Below are 27,500 nucleotides of genomic sequence, written 5' to 3'. Positions count from 1 at the left end.
AAGCAGGTCATCAGCTGGCTGCTAAACAAAGAATAACACCACTAACTTTAGACCCATGCGGATACTGGTTTAGACACTGTATTTATTCTGAAAATTGTATATTGTACGTACTGCATATGTTCTGTTTATTGACCACTGTATATATGTATATATATTATAAACCTGTACGAAGTATGCAACACACAGATACTTCTCAACTCTGTAACCAAATTCTTAAGCGCCCTTCTACCTCTGGGTTTGGAGCGCCATACAAATAAAAACAAACAAACAAACTCCATCTCCCCCCCTTCTCTCACCCCTGAACCTGGAACACATTAGCTCCGCCGACACCATAATTCTGGCGGACCTTTAGTCCAGCACTCTTACCAAAGCAGTGCACCTGGTGGCCCCACGCCTACCTAGAAGGGCAAGCCAATAGCCCACATTAACTCATGGTTCACTGCAGACATCGCAGTCCTGTGCTCCAGGAAGAGATGGGCAGAAAACAAGAAAGACCCCACTCACCTCACCAAGACCACCGTCACCACAGAAATATAAACAGGCCACCATAAAAGCAGCGGTATACAACGCAAGGATAGCCAATGCCAGCTCAAACTCACAAAAACTATTTAAAGTCCTCAGAGAACTTGAAACCTCAGCCGCACCTCCAAGCACGAGACTTGGTGTATTAGCATCCAAAAATGCCAATGCGAGCAAAAATAAATTCCCTGCAACAGAAAATTGAAAAGAAACTGCCATCTATGAACCGACATCCTAGTCAGTCTGATGGTAACTCATTTCAATTCAGCCTTGAAAAAACTTCAGGGAAGTATCTGAAGTAAACGTGACAAATATCCACAAAAAAATAAACTCCAACTACAAAGGCGATATATGTCCAGCCACAACAATCAAAGAAAGCACATGATCAGTAGTCCCTTCCTTGACTAGGTTCATAAACTCCTCATCCAGCCTGAACGAATCGTGGGTACTCCCTCCCTGCACCCCCTGTCACCTAACAATTACAGACCCATCACTACAGTTCCATTCCTGCTAAAGATGCTTAACAGAGCAGCATACTTATAAGAAAAAACAAAACTTTTTTTCCATTGTTCCCAGAAATGATAAATACACACTGAAGCAGTGAATCGATCAAGTTGTGAAATAATTAACAAAGAATTGTCAATAACTACAGGTTTAAATTACACTATGGTACAGACTACAAGTGCATTCATACAGTCTTTGCTGCATTTTGTCTTCCGTATAGGTGAGCATAATCACTGGATACCAACCCCTAGTCACATCTTATCTGTTGAATGTATTTGTTATGTCTACAAATTTGTGTTTAGATGTTGTTCCGATTCCTTTAATTCATTCTGTATGTTGAAAACGTATTTCAGAATTTAACACTCAAGTTCATGTTATGCAGTCCCCTTCTCAAGGTGTTTCCTAAATAAGGGACTAACAGTATAAAAAGTAAAAAGGGGTGGGCTCATTAATGTGCCTCAACAATAAGAGGGGCAACAGTCTCCTATAGATAGATACGAGCAGCATACCTACAAATACTGTCCTACCTAGAAACAGTCGTACCCTAGGTATGTGTCAATGTGGCTTTCGCTTGGGTCACAGAACAGAGTCAGCTCTCTTGGACCTAAAAACCCAACTTGCCTCATTCAAATACTAGCGCAAGCCAGCCCCTCCCACCCCCCCCTTACCCATCATCAGCTTTTGACTTGGTAGACCACACCACACCTTACAGCCTCAGCCAACTTTTCCCATGAAGCAACCCCATGGATAGCCGCCTTCCTGGAAAATGGGACCATGAGTCTTCTCAGACACTGCCAACGCCCCGCCCACCCATATACCTTGCGGCGTCCCCCAAGCTTCCTGTGCATCTCCCTCATTCTACAACATCTTCACTAAGCCCCCTTTTGACCTTCTGACTCACACTCCTATACCAATTACGCTTTAACCAGCTATGCCTGAATGACGATGAAACAGTTGCTACTAGTTGGATCCATGGCCATGCTCAAGAAACTCAGTGCCGAGTTCTCCTTGCTTACTACACTCTAACTCGCCAAACAAGTGAAAGCAATCGCCTCTTTTTCAGTCCACACGAGGAACAGTATCACTGCGGCCAGGCCCTTACTCTCCCATAGCCAGAGCTGCTATTAGTGGAGCGAGACTGCACTACTGCAACGCCCTCTCTGCAGGAACCTCCTATGAATGCAAGGCACCGTATTCCCTTCCTCTCCCATCGCCAGAGCTGCTATTAGTGGAGCGAGACTGCACTACTGCAATGCCCTCTCTGTGGGAACCTCCTATGAATGCAAGGCACCGTATTCCCTTCCTCTCCCATCGCCAGAGCTGCTATTAGTGGAGCGAGACTGCACTACTGCAATGCCCTCTCTGCAGGAACCTCCTCTATGAATGCAAGGCACCTTATCCCGCCCCTTCCTAACCAGAGCCCAGGCGCTGGCCAGGCCCAGAGCTGCTATTAGTGGAGCGAGACTGCACTACTGCAATGCCCTCTCTGCAGGAACCTCCTATGAATGCAAGGCACCGTATTCCCTTCCTCTCCCATCGCCAGAGCTGCTATTAGTGGTGCGAGACTGCACTACTGCAATGCCCTCTCTGAAGGAACCTCCTATGAATGCAAGGCACCGTATTCCCTTCCTCTCCCATCGCCAGAGCTGCTATTAGTGGAGCGAGACTGCACTACTGCAATGCCCTCTCTGCAGGAACCTCCTCTATGAATGTAAGGCACCGTATTCCCTTCCTCTCCCATCGCCAGAGCTGCTATTAGTGGAGCGAGACTGCAGTACTGCAATGCCCTCTCTGCAGGAACCTCCTATGAATGCAAGGCACCGTATTCCCTTCCTCTCCCATCGCCAAAGCTGCTATTAGTGGAGCGAGACTGCACTACTGCAATGCCCTCTCTGCAGGAACCTCCTATGAATGCAAGGCACCGTATTCCCTTCCTCTCCCATCGCCAGAGCTGCTATTAGTGGAGCGAGACTGCACTACTGCAATGCCCACTCTGCAGGAACCTCCTCTATGAATGCAAGGCACCGTATTCCCTTCCTCTCCCATCGCCAGAGCTGCTATTAGTGGAGCGAGACTGCACTACTGCAATGTCCTAACTGCAGGAACCTCCTCTATGAATGCAAGGCACCTTATTCCCCCCTTTCCTAACCAGAGGCCAGGCGCTGCCCAGGCCCTTCCTCTCCCATCACCAGAGCTGCAATTAGTGGAGCGAGACTGCACTACTGCAATGCCCTCTCTGCAGGAACCTCCTATGAATGCAAGGCACCGTATTCCCTTCCTCTCCCATAGCCAGAGCTGCTATTAGTGGAGCGAGACTGCACTACTGCAATGCCCTCTCTGCAGGAACCTCCTATGAATGCAAGGCACAGTATTCCCTTCCTCTCCCATAGCCAGAGCTGCTAGTAGTGGAGCGAGACTGCACTACTGCAATGCCCTCTCTGCAGGAACCTCCTCTATGAATGCAAGGCACCGTATTCCCCTTCCTCTCCCATCGCCAGAGCTGCTATTAGTGGAGCGAGACTGCACTGCTGCAATGCCCGCTCTGCAGGAACCTCCTCTATGAATGCAAGGCACCGTATTCCCTTCCTCTCCCATAGCCAGAGCTGCTATTAGTGGAGCGAGACTGCACTACTGCAATGCCCTCTCTGCAGGAACCTCTATGAATGCAAGGCACCGTATTCCCTTCCTCTCCCATAGCCAGAGCTGCTATTAGTGGAGCGAGACTGCACTACTGCAAAGCCCTCTCTGCAGGAACCTCCTATGAATGCAAGGCACCGTATTCCCTTCCTCTCCCATCGCCAAAGCTGCTATTAGTGGAGCGAGACTGCACTACTGCAATGCCCTCTCTGCAGGAACCTCCTATGAATGCAAGGCACCGTATTCCCTTCCTCTCCCATCGCCAAAGCTGCTATTAGTGGAGCGAGACTGCACTACTGCAATGCCCTCTCTGCAGGAACCTCCTCTATGAATGCAAGGCACCGTATTCCCTTCCTCTCCCATCGCCAGAGCTGCTATTAGTGGAGCGAGACTGCACTGCTGCAATGCCCTCTCTGCAGGAACCTCCTATGAATGCAAGGCACCGTATTCCCTTCCTCTCCCATCGCCAAAGCTGCTATTAGTGGAGCGAGACTGCACTACTGCAATGCCCTCTCTGCAGGAACCTCCTCTATGAATGCAAGGCACCGTATTCCCTTCCTCTCCCATCGCCAGAGCTGCTATTAGTGGAGCGAGACTGCACTGCCCTCTCTGCAGGAACCTCCTCTATGAATGCAAGGCACCGTATTCCCTTCCTCTCCCATCGCCAGAGCTGCTATTAGTGGAGCGAGACTGCACTGCTGCAATGCCCGCTCTGCAGGAACCTCCTCTATGAATGCAAGGCACCGTATTCCCTTCCTCTCCCATCGCCAGAGCTGCTATTAGTGGAGCGAGACTGCACTGCTGCAATGCCCGCTCTGCAGGAACCTCCTCTATGAATGCAAGGCACCGTATTCCCTTCCTCTCCCATCACCAGAGCTGCTATTAGTGGAGCGAGACTGCACTACTGCAATGCCCTCTCTGCAGGAACCTCCTATGAATGCAAGGCACCGTATTCCCTTCCTCTCCCATCGCCAAAGCTGCTATTAGTGGAGCGAGACTGCACTACTGCAATGCCCTCTCTGCAGGAACCTCCTCTATGAATGCAAGGCACCGTATTCCCTTCCTCTCCCATCGCCAGAGCTGCTATTAGTGGAGCGAGACTGCACTGCTGCAATGCCCTCTCTGCAGGAACCTCCTCTATGAATGCAAGGCACCGTATTCCCTTCCTCTCCCATCGCCAGAGCTGCTATTAGTGGAGCGAGACTGCACTACTGCAATGCCCACTCTGCAGGAACCTCCTCTATGAATGCAAGGCACCGTATTCCCTTCCTCTCCCATCGCCAGAGCTGCTATTAGTGGAGCGAGACTGCACTACTGCAATGTCCTAACTGCAGGAACCTCCTCTATGAATGCAAGGCACCTTATTCCCCCCTTTCCTAACCAGAGGCCAGGCGCTGCCCAGGCCCTTCCTCTCCCATCACCAGAGCTGCAATTAGTGGAGCGAGACTGCACTACTGCAATGCCCTCTCTGCAGGAACCTCCTATGAATGCAAGGCACCGTATTCCCTTCCTCTCCCATAGCCAGAGCTGCTATTAGTGGAGCGAGACTGCACTACTGCAATGCCCTCTCTGCAGGAACCTCCTATGAATGCAAGGCACAGTATTCCCTTCCTCTCCCATAGCCAGAGCTGCTAGTAGTGGAGCGAGACTGCACTACTGCAATGCCCTCTCTGCAGGAACCTCCTCTATGAATGCAAGGCACCGTATTCCCCTTCCTCTCCCATCGCCAGAGCTGCTATTAGTGGAGCGAGACTGCACTGCTGCAATGCCCGCTCTGCAGGAACCTCCTCTATGAATGCAAGGCACCGTATTCCCTTCCTCTCCCATAGCCAGAGCTGCTATTAGTGGAGCGAGACTGCACTACTGCAATGCCCTCTCTGCAGGAACCTCTATGAATGCAAGGCACCGTATTCCCTTCCTCTCCCATAGCCAGAGCTGCTATTAGTGGAGCGAGACTGCACTACTGCAAAGCCCTCTCTGCAGGAACCTCCTATGAATGCAAGGCACCGTATTCCCTTCCTCTCCCATCGCCAAAGCTGCTATTAGTGGAGCGAGACTGCACTACTGCAATGCCCTCTCTGCAGGAACCTCCTATGAATGCAAGGCACCGTATTCCCTTCCTCTCCCATCGCCAAAGCTGCTATTAGTGGAGCGAGACTGCACTACTGCAATGCCCTCTCTGCAGGAACCTCCTCTATGAATGCAAGGCACCGTATTCCCTTCCTCTCCCATCGCCAGAGCTGCTATTAGTGGAGCGAGACTGCACTGCTGCAATGCCCTCTCTGCAGGAACCTCCTCTATGAATGCAAGGCACCGTATTCCCTTCCTCTCCCATCGCCAGAGCTGCTATTAGTGGAGCGAGACTGCACTGCTGCAATGCCCGCTCTGCAGGAACCTCCTCTATGAATGCAAGGCACCGTATTCCCTTCCTCTCCCATCGCCAGAGCTGCTATTAGTGGAGCGAGACTGCACTACTGCAATGCCCTCTCTGCAGGAACCTCCTATGAATGCAAGGCACCGTATTCCCTTCCTCTCCCATCGCCAAAGCTGCTATTAGTGGAGCGAGACTGCACTACTGCAATGCCCTCTCTGCAGGAACCTCCTCTATGAATGCAAGGCACCGTATTCCCTTCCTCTCCCATCGCCAGAGCTGCTATTAGTGGAGCGAGACTGCACTGCTGCAATGCCCTCTCTGCAGGAACCTCCTCTATGAATGCAAGGCACCGTATTCCCTTCCTCTCCCATCGCCAGAGCTGCTATTAGTGGAGCGAGACTGCACTACTGCAATGCCCGCTCTGCAGGAACCTCCTCTATGAATGCAAGGCACCGTATTCCCTTCCTCTCCCATCGCCAGAGCTGCTATTAGTGGAGCGAGACTGCACTGCTGCAATGCCCGCTCTGCAGGAACCTCCTCTATGAATGCAAGGCACCGTATTCCCTTCCTCTCCCATCGCCAGAGCTGCTATTAGTGGAGCGAGACTGCACTACTGCAATGCCCTCTCTGCAGGAACCTCCTATGAATGCAAGGCACCGTATTCCCTTCCTCTCCCATCGCCAAAGCTGCTATTAGTGGAGCGAGACTGCACTACTGCAATGCCCTCTCTGCAGGAACCTCCTCTATGAATGCAAGGCACCGTATTCCCTTCCTCTCCCATCGCCAGAGCTGCTATTAGTGGAGCGAGACTGCACTGCTGCAATGCCCTCTCTGCAGGAACCTCATCTATGAATGCAAGGCACCGTATTCCCTTCCTCTCCCATCGCCAGAGCTGCTATTAGTGGAGCGAGACTGCACTGCTGCAATGCCCTCTCTGCAGGAACCTCCTCTATGAATGCAAGGCACCGTATTCCCTTCCTCTCCCATCGCCAGAGCTGCTATTAGTGGAGCGAGACTGCACTGCTGCAATGCCCGCTCTGCAGGAACCTCCTCTATGAATGCAAGGCACCGTATTCCCTTCCTCTCCCATCGCCAGAGCTGCTATTAGTGGAGCGAGACTGCACTACTGCAATGCCCTCTCTGCAGGAACCTCCTCTATGAATGCAAGGCACCGTATTCCCTTCCTCTCCCATCGCCAGAGCTGCTATTAGTGGAGCGAGACTGCACTACTGCAATGCCCTCTCTGCAGGAACCTCCTCTATGAATGCAAGGCACCGTATTCCCTTCCTCTCCCATCGCCAGAGCTGCTATTAGTGGAGCGAGACTGCACTACTGCAATGCCCTCTCTGCAGGAACCTCCTCTATGAATGCAAGGCACCGTATTCCCTTCCTCTCCCATCGCCAGAGCTGCTATTAGTGGAGCGAGACTGCACTACTGCAATGCCCTCTCTGCAGGAACCTCCTCTATGAATGCAAGGCACCGTATTCCCTTCCTCTCCCATCGCCAGAGCTACTATTAGTGGAGCGAGACTGCACTACTGCAATGCCCTCTCTGCAGGAACCTTCTCTATGAATGCAAGGCACCGTATTCCCTTCCTCTCCCATCGCCAGAGCTGCTATTAGTGGAGCGAGACTGCACTGCTGCAATGCCCGCTCTGCAGGAACCTCCTCTATGAATGCAAGGCACCGTATTCCTCCCTCCCTTAACCAGAGCCCAGGCGCTGGCCAGGCCCTTGTGTGGCAAAGCCTCCCAGGCCCGTTCCTATCCTTGGGATGTGTCCCAGGTGTAAAAACTACAAGTCCCAGAGTGGGCGCCTGTGCACGTATGGGCCTGTGAAACGAGCTCTGCTTCACAGTAACGCTGCCCAGGCCACGCTAGAGGAGACCCCGAGGAAGTCCCCAGCCGCGGGGGGGGGGGCTGAACCCCGGTGCATTCTGGGAGCAGTAGTCCCTACCAGAGATCCCCCCCTCTCGAGGTAACGCGAGTGTGTACGGTGTACCTCCTAATCGAGCCCCGGCGGAGCCCCCACCGCCCCTGCTCACCTGTTTGCGATCGTTCCCGTCCGTCCTGCGCGCGCTCTCAGTCCCCTCAGTAACCGGCTCTCTCATTGGCCCGTTCGAATGGCTGGCCTCGCGTCAGACGCACCGCCGGACGTTTGCCCGCGTCACTTCCGGGATTCCTGTGACGTCGTCGCCGCCGCCATCTTCTATTTCCCGACACGCCTCGGGGCAGCAGTCAGACTGGGGAAGTGGGCGGCGCATGCTCTGTGTATCTACTGCACCTTGGGTGGTCATTCCTCCCCTCGCTAAGCCTTTCCCAGTCCCCCCCCATGCGTTCCCCTGCAACAGCAGTAGCCCACAACCTGCCTCAAGGCCCCCCTGCGTGGCACGCTCACAGCAAGGCCTTGTTACGCATGCGCGCGGCCCCCAGCCCTTCACTCGCCCTAGCAGCACCTGGAGCTTTAACCCACCGAGCTGGCCCGCTATTGCTCACCGTACCCTCCCCCCTACTTAACCAGTTGACTCTCCAGGCGGGTCATGTGACCACAGTGAAAGCTTTGGGAACGAATTCATTTTTGGTAAAAACGTTTCCAGAGCAGGTGAACCAATTTAAGTCAGTGGTGATATGACATGATATGATAGGTTATGCATAACACGCTTAATCCCCAGGGGTTTCTAAGCGCGGACGGGGGGATCGAACCTGTGGTGCTCCGCGCTGGTCGTCTTGTTTCCAAGGTGAGCGCATTGCCCCTGAGCTATCCTCCCGAGACTGTTGGTATGTTAGGAGGGTTTCAATAGGAGTGACATATCAGAGGAACACTCAGTTACATTTTGATTACGCGCAGGTGAAGCATTGTGCAGGTGCCTCACACAAAACTCTGCAGAGATTGATGATTTAAGGTGCAGCTTTGCAGTAGATCAACGTGGACATGACAATCAGTATGTTGCCCAGCAAGTCCTGTAATTACTTCACTGCTAATAGGCCCTGTGCTTAAATCGGGGTCTGAAGTGACCCAGGCTTCTGCTGCATAGCTCTCAACTCACCCGCTTTTGGCGGGTGTCACCCGCCTTCAAAGCAGATGAATCACCCGCCAAGTCTTTCATACGCCCATTCACTTCTATGGGCCTCTCACCCGCCAAAAAGAAAATCGGGTGTTTTCACCCGCCATGCTGACAAAAAAGGTTGGGAGCTATGCTGCTGTTGTGACTCGAGTCTGTAACAGGATGAGCGCGGGGGAGCGTCTGCTCTGTCCGCTCACATCTTGCCTTTGCACGCCAAGCCACTCGCATCCGTACAGTGGTCTTGCGAGATCATGCATGGCACGCAATCTTCCGAGATTACGTCTCAACACGTAGTTCTGCAGGGTATTTGAAAATATACTCCTTTGTCCCCAGAATATCCTCTTACATGGAAATATTCCCTTCTAGGGACTGCAACGACTGTACCCAAAACTAAGAGAAAATCAGCTAGAAACCTTTGAGGTTACATGCGGTTCTAAAATAATTCCAGTTTCATAACATACATATAAACTGTGTTGGGGGAGGGGAGAAGTTTGTATTGTAATGTTCAAATTGTGCAGCTGAAATAAATATGCTGTATGGAATAGATACTTGGAAGGTGAGGCCCATTACTTTATTATAACAGGGCTTTACTTTTGGCTCTACATAGATAAGCCATTGAAGAAGCTGGCTTCTGTTTGAATGGGCGATTGATTTCACCAGCACAATATTTTAACACATTTCATCTAAGAGATGTATAGTGTTGCTAAGACTTCCTTACGTTTTTGACAGGTTCTATAATTTGTATACTTTTTTTTTTATAAACCATAGTATAAACCTCCGCCCTCTGCAACTTATCCAGAACAGGACTGCAAGACTTGTCCTTGGCCTCAAGCCCTGGGATCATATCTCTCCAGCCCTGAAATCTCTCCATTGGCTCCCAGTGGATGCAAGGATTAAATTCAAAACCCTCTGCGTTGTACACAAGGCTTTCTGGGGCCTGGGTCCAAAATACCTTCAGCTATCCCTCTGCAAATACCTCCCCTCTCGAGTTCTTCGCTCCTCTACCTCTAACTCCCTCCGGGTCAAACGTTTTACAAAGAAACAAGCTGGGGGTAGATCTCTATCTTCGGCTGGGGCCTGCCTCTGGAGCAGCCTCCCTGCCAATCTAAAACTTGAGGAGAACCATCTCTGGTTCCGGAAGAACCTCAAGTCCATCCTCTTCGCTTCTGCCTTCGCTCCTCCTCTCCCCTGCTGATCTGCTCTCTCTTGGCACTGCACCTGGCCACCCTCTGTCCCCTGGGCCCAGGTACCTGCTCACCCTGCCACCCTCCTGGCCACTCCTTGCACTGGGGACTGTATCCGTACCCTTACAGCCCCCCACCTATTTCTCTTCTTTTTCTGCACTTATCAGACTTACCTAGTCTGCTGCCTTAAACACAGCACTTGCCACTTGCTGGCTGTACTACCACTGTTTATTGCCTCCATTTTCTATTTATTTGTATTTATTTTTATCTGCTTTCCTCTGCTCCGCACTTTCCACTCTCCCCCTTCCATGCACTTTTTCCCTTTCCCATGCACTTGCACGTTCTCAATGTCACTGGGCCTATTAAGATCGTCGTTATTGTTGTGTTGTGTTCTCTCCTGTTCCCCTCTCTAGCCTAGTCGCACTCTGAAACACTTATGTACTAGCGCGATACAAATAAAACATCATATCATATCATATTCATAAGTAAAACAGAGCAGTACATCGAGAGAACAGTTAAAGAACATTCTTTTGGGAAATAGGTTTAAAAAGATGCAGCAGGTTAATTGTCTCATGGGCAGTTACAGGTGGGATCCAGTTTTCCCAAATTGCAGGTGACTTTCAGCCATTCTCAAACACTCACAGTGCACTTCATGCTGAATTGGAATCCAGTGTTGGGGCATGATCATGACTGCTGCAATCATGCTTTCTCAAATGAAACACCTGGCTGGCTCCTTGATTTTGCGCCCGTCAGAGTTTTTATAGTGGACTTTAGTTACTCAAGGTATAACTGTTCCAGGACTCTACTCTGCTGCACCCTGTGTCAGCACTCAAGCATCTGGATGGTTGAATAGATGTGCTTTTCTTCTTACTGAACTCGCCCAATGGGAAGAGGAGGGGTCCGCCCAAGTAAGGGACTCTTCTACCGCTAGATCTGCCTGACCCATACAAAAGAATATATCGCCTTCCTGACCTGTAGTCGAGCAGGCCACCTCCTCATCTGAAGGGGACAAAATTCAACTCTACCAGGAAGACTCAGAGTCAATGTTGAGAAAGCTCAGCGGTAAGCAAAGGCCTTTTGGTCTCTAATATTTATTTATTCAGATTTGTAGAGCGCACATCAGCCCGGGGGCATCATGGCGCTTGTTACAGACATATCTTAGTTCCATAGAATATATTATTTACATAAGATACATTATTTACAGTGGCAAAAATGGCATTTGTACAAATTAGCAATGCAGAATATTTACATCGATTCGCGAGTGTCACATATTATTGTGCAAGGAAAGAGGTCTTCGGTTTCCTGCGAAAAATCGGGAGTGAGTTCTCCGCTCTAATGTCTGCAGGAAGAGCGTTCCAGGTCTTGGTGGCAATGTAGGGGAAGCTTAGGCCACCGGCTTTGTCTTTTTTGATGCGTGGGATGTGGAGTAAGTTGGTGTATTGCGTCCTGGTGAGACGGGAGGAGGAGGGTTTGGAGATGGTCTCTGATAGATAGGACAGAGCGGAGAGAGAGAGAGGCATTTGTGAGTGAGGGTGAGGATTTTTAGTGTGATCCTCTCTTTGACCGGGAGCCACTGGGCTGAGTGTCTGGCATGGGAGATATGCTCTCTTCTTGGGATGCTAAGAGAGGCCCGGAGAGCATTGTTCTGCGTGACTTGAAGTCTGTTTAGGTTTTTTGCTGAAGTGCCTGCTAGGAGGGCATTGCAGTAGTCCAGTTTGGCTCCAATGGTTGCTCTAGCTATGGAGAGGCAGTTGGGTTTAGAGAGGTATGGCGTTTATGAGTTTGGTGGTATGCGCAGAAGAGGAGGTGATTGCGCTGACTTGTCTGGTCATAGATAGTGAGGAGTCTAGGTATACTCCCAGTGTCTTTACAGCTGTGGAAACAGGGATGATGGAATTGTCAATATCAACCAAACGCGCCGCAACACAAGACACTCTAGCAAGCAGCGTGCCAGAAGAGACCTGGATTACCCATTTTTCAGACCTCTTTGGTACACCACCACACTCAACCGTAACACTTTGTGGGGCAGCTGATAAATGGGACATCGACTCGATAAAACTAACATCGAAACTAAGATCAGAAAGCTCAAACCATCTCGCGCCCCAGGTCCAGACGGTCTATCAAACATGGACCTGAAGTCAAACCCTGGTCCTTGGTCCATTCTAGTGGCCGAAATCTTTGAATCCTGCTCATCAACAAAATCGATACCCAAGTCTTTTAAAACTGCCAACGTGATGGCGATATACAAATCGGGTGAAAGAGGTGACCCAAACAACTACCGCCCCATTGCACTGCTCAATAGCATCGGGAAGCTCTTTGGATCTTTTCATTTGGACAGCTTCAAAGTCTGTGTTTCCTCGTCTGAAGGTTTGGACCCAGTCCAAACAGGCTTTACAAAAAATCTCCGCACAACGGCCAATATATTCACACTCAATATCTTCAAGGCCAAAATACTGGAAGGCGCACCCCATCTGTTCCTGGCCTTTATCGACCTTTCTAAAGCATTTGACAAAGTCAATAGAGACAAACTGTGGAAGAAACTCCTTAACTGGAACTGCCCACACTCTCTGCTGAAACCTATAAAAGAACTGTACTCGCAGACATCTATGAGAGTCCAGCTCAACGGTACAGGCCTACTTTCAACAAATATTCCAACTAGCCGCGGAGTCAAACAAGGATGCCCATTGGCCCCGGCATTGTATAATGCTTATACAGGAGACTATCAACATTCAGAAAAAGACGTAAAAGCCTTTCCACCTACTCTGGGAACCGTAAAGGTCAGTAGGCTGCTCTACGCGGACAACATTATTTTAATTGACCAAACCAAGATTGGGCTACAGAGAAAACTGGATAACCTGCATGAATACCCCAAAAACAACGATACAGAAAGCAACACGGCCAAGACCAAAGTGATGCGTCTAGACAAGCCATCAAAACGGAAAGAGCCTGGTGCATGGTTTCTAGGAAAAGAACCACTACAAGAAGTCGAAACCTTCAGATACCTGGGAGTCACCTTCAGTAACAAAACAAGAGAATTGCCAATGCAGGAAACCTTGATTCTCAAAAACAAAACTTTGACCAACCAAATTATCCCGATGGACAAAAAATGTGGTTGTTTCTCGCTCAAAGTGGCAATCACATTCTACAAGGCAAAGGTGGTTCCAGCACTCACGGAGTGAAAGCCATGCCTATGATCCCCGAAACCATCTGGATCAAACTTGAAGGCTTTCTGTGGAGGAAACTGCTACGCCTTCCAGCCTCCACCCCGATTTGCTCTGATCAGAAGAGCTCAGTCTCATCTCTCTTAAAGGAACAGTGACCCTCAATAGTCTGATGCTGTATAGGAAAACAAGATCTTACAAAGAAAAAATCTACGTACTTATTCACGAGGAAATGAAGAAAGGCACCAATGAAATGCTTCAAGCGTGGATCGACAAAAATCAGGCGATCCTAGAAGAAATAGGAAGCACAGAAGACAAACCTTTTACAAATCCAACCAGAACTGCAAAAAAAATACTAGGAAACAGACTGGTGTGATACACAGACAAAAGCTATGAGTTACAAGTCCATTGCCCATTTGCCTTCTTACGCACAAAAAGTAAATGAGCCCATCAACTATTTACTGAAATTCCCAAATAAGAAAATCCGCTCAACCTTTGGAGAGAAAGATTAAACATCTTAAAAACGAACGAGATCTTGGGAACTCGAAGGAAAACAGACATAAACTCTTGTCGCTTCTGCACCGATTCTAACGCAATCGAAAGCCTGAAGCACCTTATCCTCAAATGTCCAGCACTAGACTCTAACAGAAAAACCCACCTAGACCACCTATACTGACAGTTTTCTAGGTTGGATGAGGATTATTGGTGGGCCTTTCTGATGAACGGGTTAAATCGAAAACCGGTAATCGCAATCAGGAGCTTTTTGCAGAGCCTTGACTTGGACATTAAAAAAGGATCCTACTCAAGGATTTAACCCTCTGAAGTTAAAGAAACAAAACAAAGCTCATGAGGAAATGCCTCTTTTGTAAAAACGGTCAAATACAGTTATATACAAAAAAAAATGTAAAAAAAAGAAGAGGATGTTTTTTCCTTAGTAATCCATGACCATCATGAGTTTGGCGCTGTTGGACCAAGGAAGGACACAGGAAATAGTTTGGAGACAAAGCATTCTATGGACATCAAACAGACTCTCAATTTCCTGCCCATGGCTGTGGAACCCAGTCCTAATGTGTGGCCTTTGAAGGAAGGTGAAACCTCAGCAGGACAAAATCCAGCTCTTCTTCAGATACAACCATTCGAGGCGGTTGAGTAAGAGGGCATCATCAATTCCAAGCGGTCTCTAGAAAGTCTTCTCAAAGAACTGATGGATGGTAAACTAAAGGTTCTCAGAGAATTAACGGAGGCCATAGTAAAGACTCCTGGGCAACACCCCATCCACCAACAATTGATTAGAGGAGCTGCAAAGGGGAAGACTTGTTTCTCACTGAGTTTCTATTTGGTTAAATCTATGGTTTTAACAAACTGAGATGTCCACAGACTTATTCTTGCTGTTTTGATATTTATCCTTCAAGCTTATCCTGCTCTTGTGAGGAGGGACGTTGATAGTCACATTTTTTTTACATGATCCTATTAATGGCCCTGTAATCAGAAGGCTGCTTGTAGCTATATTGTTATTGTTATTTGGCATTTATATAGTGCCCTATATATCATTCGTATGATCTCAAAGCGCTTGTAGGTTGAACGCCCTTGGGGACCGCAGTCCAGGTCAGTCGAGAGAGTAGGGTAAAATACAGTGCTTGGGTGCACTCAATATGTGTGGAGCCAGTGCGATTTGCGTGATGGTGGTGGCATCCTAACACTAGGTTTGAAGGTAGTGAGAGATCAGTCGAATGTGTGCAGTCAGGCGGTTGGTCTCTGAGACTACATTCTGGCGGCATTAGGACTGTGTAGGAAGTTTATGTGTGGAGCTACGCCGATTGTTTCGTGGGGTATAGCTGCGTTTTAGCAGGTTGTTGATGTGTTCATGGAAAATTGTTCGTATGTGTTCAGCTAGGCCGAAATTGATTGGGGGTTATAGCTGGATTGTATTGTTCGTTGGTGTAAAGTGGAGAGTGAGCATAGTGGTAGGAGAGGTGAGTGCCAGGAGTGGATGGTGTACTGTTCGGACCCCACTGGTCCTGGTTACTTTCTGGGTCAGGATGAGCTGGCCATGATCGTTCTCGTGTTTCGTGGTAGAGGTACTCAGAGGTAGATTCACATTTTGGACCGAAGTACGAGTAGAGCACGTTGTAGAGCAATAGTAGAAGAAATATTGCAGTTGCCAGTTGTATTGCAGTTGCCGGAGTAAAAGTGTTATTTTTCTTAACAATTGAAGTAAAAATGAGGAATGTTGAAGCTGGTACGATTTTGGGGAATGAGCAAGCCCAACCAATTCCAGAATGTCACAAGTGGTGGGGTTAATAAGTTGGTTTGTGATATGTATGTGCGACTATACTTTGTGTCGTTTTGTTTCTCCTGTGTAGCATTCCTTATTATATTGATGCTCCTATTGAAATAGAGACTACTATGATTTATCATACTACTGGAACTACTCTTGGCTTGCTTACTTTCACTGAGGTAGATGTTCCTATGACCCTCCCAGAATTCTTTTTGATATACTTTATGAGTGTTATGTAAACTGTGCATTGGTGAGATACAGGAGAAATGCAGAGGAAGATAATGGTGGGATAAACACATATCTAGACAATACAGTACACTTGGGTAATAACATGTGGTACCAGCACATGAAAAAGGTGGGAGAGAGAACATCTAAGGGGAGTTGCTACATTTGTTCTCTAGTACCTTATGCCATGGGAACCTCCCAAATATGAATAGCTACAGAAGTACCAGTGAACAAAGCCCATTGCCTTATGCATCTTGCACTTTGCCTGACAAGAGGACAGTTGCAGGGTTGAACAGCATCCATAGTGTGGATGAATAAAGCGACAACTCAAAGAGAAGATAATTATGTGCAAAATGTAAAGGGAAGAGAGAAGCCAGATACAAAGCATTACACAATAAATTATGAACAGCCTGTAACAAGCGGAGCAGGAATCGGGATTGAAGAAAAGATGTTAAATTGCCAAGGCAGGAATAAAGAAGAGAGATGGATATTTTGGGGAAAAGGACAATTAAAAATTAAAGGATCAGTGCTGACTCGCGAAGGATGGAATTACCGGATTGGTTGTGTGCAAAGCGGCAACATTAATGTTAACCGGTCCACACTTAGGTAGAATTTGTGAACATTAGCCTGCGTCGCATCTGGATAGGATTGTGAATGTTTGCATGCCCACACCTAGACAGATTTCTAAACACTAGCCTGCGCCGCATCTAGATAGGATTGTGAAGGTCAACAAGTGCCACACTTAGACAAAACTGTGAATGTTAGCATGTCCACACTTAGAATTGTGAATGTTAGCATGTCCACACTTAGATAGAATTTGTGAACATTAGCTTGTGTCGCATCTGGATAGGATTGTGAATGTGTGCATGCCCACACCTAGATAGATTTCTAAACACTAGCCTGTGCCGCATCTAGATAGGATTGTCAAGGTCAACAAGTGCCACACTTAGACAAAACTGTGAATGTTAGCATGCTAAAGGTCAGGTAACCCACTAACCAATATATGCTCAAACTCTGCATACTTATCTCACTCAAAAAACTCACACAACCATCTCTCGCACAACAAGCCGCACGCACTTCACAACACTGCAACAACACATAAGCCTGAGCAACAGCACATGCGGACTGACACTGATCCAATACCCACACCAAAGCTCAGCACCCGGTGTATACCGAGTTGAAGCTGCCAACAGAGCACCACTCCTCTCACTATCCTACTCCCTCTTCACCTTACTAACCCATCCCACCTTATCGTTTGCAGATCCACCAGAGCACCTGGGGACCAATTCCGTTGGTGACGGTGCACGGTACAAATACCTTTAACATTTAACCGGACAGTGGGAAGACGACGTGAAAAATGCAGAAAAGGAATGCAAGAATCAATGGCCAAAAATTGTGAAATTGTTGACATTTGTCAATGATAAAGGAGGACCATTGCAGATATTACCTCTGAAGAGTGTTTCCTTATGTTTTAGAAATAACGGCACAAGGAAAGTTGGAGAGAATCACCAGTGTGGCCTGATGGATCGTTATTGGGCTTTTGGGTCAAGAGCCTACATGAAGCTGCCCAAGGACTGGGGTGGAACATGTTACTTGGTGCTAATTCATATTCCAGCGTTAGTGATTCCACAGAGCGACCTGAACATTGGTGAATTTCCAAAAGCGGATGCCCATTTGAGAAGGAGAAGAACGCTCTAATTTCTCAGTCGAACAAAGAGGGAGAACTATTTCTCAGCGAAATCAGTAGAAGCTTTTGATGCTATTCCATATGAGCACAGGTTGTTTAGCCGGACTGTTGCAGTATTCACAACTATCATTATGCCAGGGATCCAGGCAATGGAGAATGCTAAATTGTTACAAATAACCAGATGGGAGCTCCTGCAGACGACCAACTATACCATAAAGGGATTCAATGTTATCAAAGAATAATTGAGGGCCAATACGACTTATGACCCTACAGAATAGGTATTTCCTTGACATGATCACAGCGATGGATGGAGGAGTTTGCGCCAAAATTGGGCCATCATGTTGCACGTTCATACCTTCATACAACAGTGAAAATGGTACCTTGATAGAGTCCATAATGTTGCTGACGAAACTGCACAATCAGATGGAAGATGAGACAGAGGCAATTTCAGATGACGGTTGGTTTGCGTCTATCTTTTCATTGGTTCCACAATGGATGACAAATATCTTAAAGTTTCTTGGAGCGGTATTAGTGATGATAATGTTTGGATTCTGAGTGATCAAGATAATAATTACACAGTGCAAGAAGACAGCAAATAAGGCAGTAGGAATGAAGATCATGATCAATGTCGAATCAGGTGTTGGACCCAAGGAGTTGACAGAACAAGATGTCAGAAAATAAATAGAGGCCAGCATCTTAGCACCTGAGGGAACAAAGTTCCTGCATCCAAGGAATCACAAGAAGTATGTGGGATGATGGGTCTATTGTAATCCGAATGGACAGTGCAGCTACATGACCTGGAGTGTAGATGAACATGTAAAGTCAGCAGGATCAATGAAGGGAGTAGTGAAGATTTGGACCCAGAAGAAGCACTTCTTCAAGAGAAGAAATCAAAATGTGGAAATGTATGAAGTCGTGGTTGATGAATCAACCAGAGGGGGGAGTGTACAGGAGCAGCCGAATGCCTCTGCAGGAAGTCCCACACCCTCCTACCTATACACTGGGAGCCAAAATTCTTGCCACCCATGACACCAGTGGCTGTTTCTATTCTACGGAGAGTCTTTGAGAAAAGGTATCCACAAAGAAAACCCAATCTGATGTATCCGCGTAGAGATGACAATCTCTTGGAAGAGGTCTCCGAAGGAATATGAAGATGAAGGAAAGAGAAGTAGGTGACGTCACAAGAGATGAGCGTGACACACTGAGAAGAGTGGCTGAAGAAGAGGATGTATAGACTCTATGGAATCTTATGAAGAAGTAAAGAATCGAGTAAATTTTCATATGCGTAGTGAAGATTGCACGTGTGAAGAGCACTGCAGAAAATGCAAGCCATTTAATAACTGTACAGATGCAGCAACGATGGATGGGTGGATGGAAATAAAAGTTGGGCATGCAGCTCTAGACTTAAGGTAGCGTGTACTCACACTCCCATATATTCCCAGGAGCACGGATACTTTGCAAAGCCAAGTTCAAAGCCAATCTCCTTGCCCGAAGGCATGGATGAGGAGAGATGTTGGGCTAATTGGATGGAGGGACACTCACTGACACCTGGGTTACCAGTTTACGTGCTGTTAGTGAGCCGAATGTTCTAGAAGGGCACAAGCATGCCAACCAATTATAGAAGGCCATATAACGAAGAGTCTTATAGTTTGATAGCCAATGGTGTGCTGTGTGTCAAATAACTGTTGAAGATGACTTGCACTAGGGGTGGGCATAAGTTGTCCACGTGACTGTAGAGACCCAATCACAACCCAATCCCTTATAGAAAGTATACTTAGCTGTTCCCTTTAAGCCTATCACGACCCCGCATAGGTTTTTCTTATTTGCCACATAGTGTGACGTGACATATGATGAGTTTTTACTATATAAATGTAATTTGTTATGAAATGCTTTGAGTGAGATTATGCTGTGCGATGTACATTGATGTCCGTTGTAACGCCCTGTTTTAGAGAATTGATATTAAAACAGTAAAACGGCTTTGCCTTCTTCCTGAGTTGGTTTGTTTATTTGGTGCAAGAATTACTCTGCATCCCATCTACTACATGATATGCTACTTATTTAAGGACCATATGTTCACTTGCTAAACACAGTCAAATGGATATATTTGATCACTACGACCACCAGAATGCAGACTTTTAAAAAAGTAAAAAAAAAAAAACCTTTACACCCTTTACATACGCGGAGGGGAGACCCCCCCCCCCCCGCTGGCCCCATACTACTATTATATGCCATATCCCCTCACATATATGTGGAGTATAAGGGGTGGTCAGGAAAAACAATTTGGGATTCAGATTTCTGAGGGCAACATTTTGGGCCACTACCACAGGTGATACCTTGGAGGCCTGAGCCTCAGGAGTTAAAAGGACGATCATTTGAACATTCTGATTTTAGCCTAAAGTGAACCTCTTCCTCCTAATGTAACATTATAGTCTCTTTATAATGACGCAACTTTCTCTGGTAACTTTCAGTCTCTAGATCAATTTTCTGTAATTGAAAGTAAAAGACAACTTAATATCAATCATTCTCTTAAGAACTCTGGTTCCCATAATGGCAAAAGTACTGGGATGAAGAAGAGGAGCTCAGAGGCCATGGTAACCGAGAAGTGTGAATATCCAAAGGTGTGGTCTAGTCATTGTCAACTAGAGCACCTGAGCAGGATGTTTAAATCCCTGGATAAGAATCGGCTGCAGCAGTCGTGGTCGTGTTATGGTGAAGTTGAAGTAGAAGAAGAAGCAGTTTGGATCTGTGCGGGAGGCGCAGCAGAGAAAGCTCCAACCGTCTTCGGTGCAGGTGCAGCCAAGGAGAGAAGCCCGCCAGCAGAAGTCACCCCAACTGGTGAAAATCCAAAGAACTGCAGAGAACGCACAGCTGCAAGGAAAAGGCATTACCAAAGCAACGTGAAGCAGACTGGAGAAGCTGTGGAAGATCAACAGAGCTTCTATATCTCCCAGAGACCACCACGTTGTTTGCCTGAGGCTCTCTGAAGTGGGAGAAGGGGCCATGGGACGTCCGAAGCACCGCCGTAAGACCTGACAACTGAAAGGAGCTGCCGCAAAGAGATATTGACTGTTCAGCCAGGGAATACTGACACTGGTGCTCTGTAAAAGAAAGTTGTCACTTAATGCATATGAATACAGAACATTTAATGAATACAAGCAGAATATATTGAAAAAATATCAATTAATGAGAACAAATGAAAAGAAATGTCCAAAAAGGAAGCCTTTGGGGAAAATCCCAAAGAGGAACGTTTGGAACCAGTATTGCTCACATCCAAAAGGCTGTTATCAGACTTTGTTTAGACACCAAGAAGAGAAAGGTTGTAACAAGTGTTGTTTACACCCAAGAGGCTCCCAAGAGACATTGGGCAAACTACCAGTGGGGGAAATTTTAACCATCATTGTCTATCACCAAGAAATTACAGATCTAGAAAATCAAGACAAACCCTGGGAAATGTTCATGTCCAGCATTGCCATAGGCCAAAAGGTTATGAGAAACATGTAATAGCACACACAAGCCATAAGTTCTCTTCTAAGTGATATAGTTCTGGAGAAGCTTGTATCTCACTACCAGAAGACAAGGAATAGTGAATCTATGCCAAAAGACTGGTGTGGAGAATGCTGGAATTAAACCAACAAGTTGGAAGTTAGCAGTAGGAGTTTTTCTTCCTGGCTGGCTAGTACAACAGGAAAGGGCCTTTAGTAGTTTGTGCTGGTAGGCGAGTGGACCAGAAAAGAAGTTGGTGAATTGATAATCTGGTGGCAGAAAAAGTTGTGGAAATAATCTTTGTTAAAGAAAAATAATTTATATGCTTTATTTAATGTTGACAAATCATAGCATCAATGAAGCAAGTTGTCTTTTGCTATTCTGACAAAAGAATGTTATTGTGACATGAAGAGGTCCATGATAACTGATCACCTGCATTTAGGTTTGGCGGGAAGAAAGTCAAGCATCCTTGATAAGGGATATTGTGAAAGACATTGGGCCTCATTCCGAATCTGGTGGTAACCCTGCCGGTGCTAGTGACGGGTTATCGCCGGACTCAGAATGAATTACAGGCGTCTGACTTCCCAGTAACACCGGGGGATTACAACCCTGGTGGTCCGGGAAGTCAGGCACCAGCAAGTAAGTCCCCCATTCCAAGGCATCCTATGGGACTCTATGGGAATGGGGACCACAGAAGCAAGGCGCTGTTGTTAACGGTTCCGGTGCTTCTGTGACAGCTTGCCTAATGTGGCTGCTGTGCCCGGCAGGGTCAGCCCTGTCGGGCACAGCGACTCCGGCAGGCAAACCCGTAGTGTGCTGGTTCGCAAACAACGGTGCCGATAAGCTTCCCGGGACCATTGTTTTCAGACTGGCACACTTGTAATGAGGCCCATTGTGTTGTTTGAACTATTAACCAGTTGTGGTAAGAAGGACATTGGTTAGTTCTTCAAGGAAGACTGTGGTAGGAAAATACTTTTCTATTTTTCTGAACAAACTTTGTTTGAACAGAATCCTAATTTGAGTATTACTGAATTTATCCAGGGGAAGGGAATACAGCCCGGACACTAGGAATGCTTTAAAAACATATTTAAGTTTGAATTTCAAAACTGTACTTTTGTTGAAACAGAAGTCAGCTATATTTCCTTTGTATAATGTGATTGTATTAGTGTGAGGGCCAGACGGAATTTGGACACTAGGTCTGTATTCTTTAGTTTGCTAGAGAGGGGTTCCTCTGTTAGTTAGGGAAAGTGAGGTGATTATCAGAACCCTTTTACTTTTAATAAATTGCAAACTTTGAGAAAACTTCACCTTGGCGTCTGTCTCGCATTCCTGACCCCTCACACCACCCTGTGGTAGTGCAGGACTAGCTCAAAAGTGTAACTCCCCCAGAGAAGCACACACCAATAGGCACTGTTTCTACACAAGTACATATTCAACACAGAGGTATTTCTAGAAATATCATACATTTATGTACAAGTCACCATTAAAATAGAAAATGAGAGCAAGCCAGGAACACTTACTCTTTGGAATTCTAGAATAAAGTCGCTCAGCATTCCCATGATGGTTGAGAAGTTCACTGGGAGATAGCTCTAAGTGCAAGACAAGTCCAGCCTGTGAGCAAAGCTAGGGCCCTTTCAAGATCTTTACCTTGACATCAATCTGGAAGAGCAGGGCTCTTGTCTGGTGGAGGGACTGCAGGATAGGCTGAGGCTGTTCGTGGACTTCAGGTGTTGCTCAAGGAGAGCCTGGAGTGCCCACACAAAGGGGACAAGGTGCTCCAATTAGAGTGTGCACCTGTGGCAGCCGAAGGTGTGATGTGTGTTGACTTCCACAGAGTCCATGCCAAGGCTGGATCTGCGGTTGTGTTTCCGAACCCCAAGTTCTTTTAGAGGCTAATTTTGGCCAACACTACAGGAAATGTTTGAGTGGCGGATTCACAGAGCTCTGGTCCCTTCAGCAGTTCACCACTAGAAAGGATTAGTAGAGCAGATTGACAGAGCCAGTGGAGTTCACAGGTTCACAGGCAGAGTTTTTGGGGTGTTACACAGTGATCTCTGTGCACATATAGACATCAACCAGGACTGAAAGGGCCGCAGATTTTCTTCTGTGTCTATCTTTAGACCGATCACAAACATACATATACATACATATATTTGTGTTCCTCTTGAGGATAGGTTGCCAGATGGCACGTCCCCCATCAGGATAGTCATGAATGGCGCAGGCAGCATTGGGCTGACAATGTTTCTTTGGTGCCAGCCACCCCAGCACCAGAGAATGTGATGAACATGCTTCAATCTGATTACATGTAGATTAGATCACGCTTCACAGAAGCATCTCATTTGCTCAGGTGGATCTTGCTCTCCACTTGGGTCAGATCTGTTGAGGCTTAAACAGTAGGGAAACCATGGGTTGGCAAGTAAGATGTTCTCACTCAGTGTCTTTGGGAGTGCAGCAGGTACAAGTATGTGAAGTGGCTCCTGCCATCATGGCAATGGGACGTTTCCAAAGAAATGACAACACAATGAAAAAGCAGATGCAGATGGAGCTGATGCTGAAATGTGGTGTGACGAATTCCACGGTATTGTCACTGCTCCCATGGGGGTTGGTGGGGGGGGGGCTTCCCATGAGGCCTGGGATGTGAGGCCATTACCTGATAGTCCCCCTGGGGGTGGTACTCAGCAGGTGGATATCATGGGGAGGGAAGGAATCCCTCTATGGGTCCAGTGATTACTATTTTGCGAGAACATGGTATGCATCCCTTCCATCTATGTCAAAGTAAGGGACATTTTCTGGAACACATAGATCTACAGTGAAGGCTGGCAGGATAGTTAATCAGACTTGATGTTACATTTGTGAACCGAAGAAAGAACAGGGGACAAGACACTTGGGACTGTGTATTTGTGGCATAAGACAGACTGCGAAATAAAAGAGGAGGGAAGGCAATTCCCCATTTATACTGTTGTGTTTTTTGTTTTTTTTGTATATTTTTTGTATATGTTTGGGGGGAGCATCCAACTTCAAAAACGTTTTAAGTTAAATAACAACTCAAGTTTGTTTCCTCATCAATAACAACCTTGAATTGGCATCCAGATTGAGAGAAGCCACCTTCTGGATCAAGAAGATACCCAGTTTTTCCTTAGTTAACCTAAAGTGTAAGGGACGGAAATAGGTTTGGACACAGGATGGTGCACATTTTACTTTATTGGACATCCTGGCTGAGTCCTTAGTCTTTTTGTTGAGGTAGGGCAACCCCTATTGGAAATAGGGCCAGATAGGTTTTCCTTTTCTTTATTTGTGTATATAAATAAAAGCCTTTGCCAACAAACATGCCACCACTGTGACAGACTCATACCTCTTTGCCCTTACAGTCGGTACATGACTATTGTGTTTAAAAGCCTTGGTAACTAGCAGGAGTGGACTGGGAACCAAAAGAGCCCCTGGAAATTATTTGCAAAGTGGCCCCATATTACACATTTTCAGCAAGCCCAACACTTTTCCTATGGGAACATTTGGAAATCCCAGACAAAAGCAGCCCAGGGTGCAGAGGCCTACTGGGATATCCCATGGACCAATCCACCCTTGGTAACTAGCCATTCTTTGCCACAGTATATACCCCATCTTTTTCAACAAAGTAGCTTCTGGTCGTGTAAATCTCAGACAGGTCCTCCAGTAGCAAAAATGTCTACCAAGAGCTTTCGACTAAAAAGGGATCTCTTCTTCTCTGCCTATTTTCTTTCCGCTTCTACAAAGGTGTCCCCTCCTTTATGGTGCAAGGGCACCCCACTAGGTTGGCACTCAGAATATTGATGGCAACAATAAGCTTTGGGGTGTGTCATGGCTGGGAGATTGACAGGCAACTCAACACCAAATATACGTTCACCCTTTTATTTAGCATCCAACAAAATGGCGTCCATCAGGTGTGTTCCTCAATATAAATATTTATAGCATAGTTCTCAGTCCTTCCCACTCTACCCCCACAAACAGGTCTGCTCTCTTGACAGCAAAGAGTCATTGACAGTCTCTAGGACATATAGGGCACTGCACCTTTTTCTTTGCTGTTGTTGGGTTTTACTTGGCTGGTACTGGACTTGTCAGAATTTCATGTCGGTCCACCTGAACATTTAGAATACCTGGCACCACCACCCTGGGTGCCCTGGGACATCTAGGTGGGGGTGAGGTATCCTGCTCTTTTTGGATCCCAGGGATTTTCAGCTCCAACGCCTCCCACTTGGCAGTGGCAGGTAGCCATGACTGGATTTCTTACCTGGCTCTCTAGTGTAAAGGAAGGCCTTTCCACCACTGTACAACTCGCCCCAATTTGCAAGTTCTGGGTACGCTTTTATGCTCACCTTTGCTTGCTTCCCTGTTTTGCCTGTCCTCCCCTCTAACTCTTTGTTCTGCCACCCTCTCCCTCTCCTACCTCTTCCTTCCTCTAACTTCTCTCCCTTTCCTCTGCTCCTTTGTCCTCCCCCTGCTTATGTGTCTCTCTTTGCCACCTGCTCCCATCTCCTCCCACCCCTTCCGCCTCCTCCTCCTCTTCTTCTTTCACCCTCTTCATCGCTGCTGCGCTTCTCCATCCCTTTTTATCACAATGTTAGAACATACTGCCATTTTTGTATGTTGCTATTTGGAACATGGTATTGGTGGTGTTCTATAAATCACCCGTGATCCATTCTTATGGTCTAATAGTAGGATCCCTTGGGTAACAAGACTGTTTGCAAATTAATTGTACACTTATTCATACTCTTCTTTATAAAAAAAAATGTTGGGAGTTGTAGCGGTGGTCCCAGACATGGCCTGCACTCCAGCCACCCATTCCGAAATACCAGGAACATACTCACCGAGATATGTGACGTATGATGAGCAAATAAACCAACAGAGAGCAGCACTAGGGCTCTGCCCAGTGCCCATCAGAAGAGCAATACCTGTTGAAATGCCAATAACCAGACAACCATGGGCAGTAAGGTATCCATTGAGACAACCGTACCAGCAGCTGACACAAAATGAAGACTACTTACAAACTGTCCCCGAAGAGACCCAAAGGGCCTTAATTGAAGGCGAATGGTGACAACACAAGGGCCCGGACAGACGTACAGACGAACGAAACGACAATCAAAAGATGACACGCAAAGACGAAATGTTAGGAATAATGATGTAATGGGCTTAGAAGAAGAAACAATGTTGAAATATAAAGAAACGTAACCATGAAGTAGGATGAAAATATGCAACTGGCTGACGCCTGTAAATAGGCTTGGAACGCAAGAAGCTAAGGAAACAGTACTGCTTCCTATGCTTAGTAGAAGAATAGAGCGGCAATCGCCAACTATATATCTACCTCAAAGAAGCACATCATACAAGTGCGAGTCCATTTTACAAAAGCAGAATTAAGCCCAGGCTGGTAGGGGTCAAACAGGCCAGGATTCATATACCAGCACAAAGCCAGACGAAAGAGCGGAATCGAAACTTAGCAAGAAGCAGCTCATGCCTGGGAATTCGAGGTCGACCTAAGGAAGGGTGGAGAGCGGCAACTTCGAAGAATCGAAACTTCAGAGCATAGCAGCATGCCCCGTGAAGGTCGAGATAATGAGGCCCAGGCAGGTGGCAAGGCCGAAGGGAGAATCAAATACGCAAATAGAAGGAAAACAAAGCAGCTTCACAGTGTACTAACACGTGACCAGCCAGGCGCGGAGATGTACCAACGTCTGATGTCACCCAGACCAGAGGATGCCATAACTTTTCCTGATAAGAAGCTACAATTTCGAGGCCATCCTCTGCCAACTAATTGACACAATTGACTCATAGCCCTAAAGTACTGATTGATGGAAGGGAGGCAGGGTGAATCTTGGGGCATACTGCATCTGGGTGACCATTCTGCATGCTGGTAATTAAAGTGGAGATTTATGCCTAGGGGTGTAACCGACCCAATCACAATGGATCAAATAATCAAGGGTCCTATAGGTAGTAGAACCAATGAGACGTTGTACTCTTAGTGACGTCTAGCACGAGTGATGTGGAGGGATGGGCTTGGACGCCCACCCGATAAGAGTTATCCAATCCTCACACCCTGTTACCATATACAGATATAGCACCTATACTTAAGACCTATACTTAAGTTACCTTTTCCAACAAATAGAATTGCATGACAAACTTTTGAGTGTTACACATCAGTGATGACGAATTTTGCCTATAAGTATTGCTGTTAGAATGAAGATTGGGAAAGTTGAAGCAAGACGGGTGACTGCATCACTATTGATTTCCTATTGCTTCCCCATTTTTTGTACTTGTCATTAAACACACTTCCCTTTGCCAAACCATTGAGTTGTCCTTATTGATTGGTGTTGGAGTAAGAGAATCCTGCACCCCATCCTCCTCAAGGTGCAGCTAT

At 47.0% G+C, this 27,500-nt stretch overlaps 1 protein-coding gene and 1 long non-coding RNA gene across 2 annotated transcripts in view; one reads left to right on the top strand and one right to left on the bottom strand.

The window, feature by feature from the left end:
* Window positions 1–8,428, bottom strand: part of BUB3 (BUB3 mitotic checkpoint protein) — a 142,235-nt gene extending 133,807 nt beyond the window's left edge. Inside the window, exon 1 of the mRNA XM_069612026.1 lies at window positions 8,078–8,428. Coding sequence (XP_069468127.1) covers window positions 8,078–8,143 — 66 coding nt within the window. The 5' untranslated portion in view covers window positions 8,144–8,428. The remainder of the gene's footprint in view (window positions 1–8,077) is intronic.
* The window catches only part of LOC138473348 (uncharacterized), a 38,367-nt gene continuing 19,215 nt past the window's right edge, over window positions 8,349–27,500 (top strand). The window contains exon 1 of the long non-coding RNA XR_011268760.1: window positions 8,349–8,770. This is a non-coding gene — a long non-coding RNA (uncharacterized lncRNA). The remainder of the gene's footprint in view (window positions 8,771–27,500) is intronic.

The sequence above is a fragment of the Ambystoma mexicanum genome, chromosome 8, assembly GCF_040938575.1.
Source record: "Ambystoma mexicanum isolate Mex_15411 chromosome 8, UKY_AmexF1_1, whole genome shotgun sequence".
Lineage (NCBI taxonomy): Eukaryota > Metazoa > Chordata > Amphibia > Caudata > Ambystomatidae > Ambystoma > Ambystoma mexicanum.
Note: the sequence above shows the minus strand (reverse complement) of the source record. Positions and strands in the feature narration are given on the sequence as shown.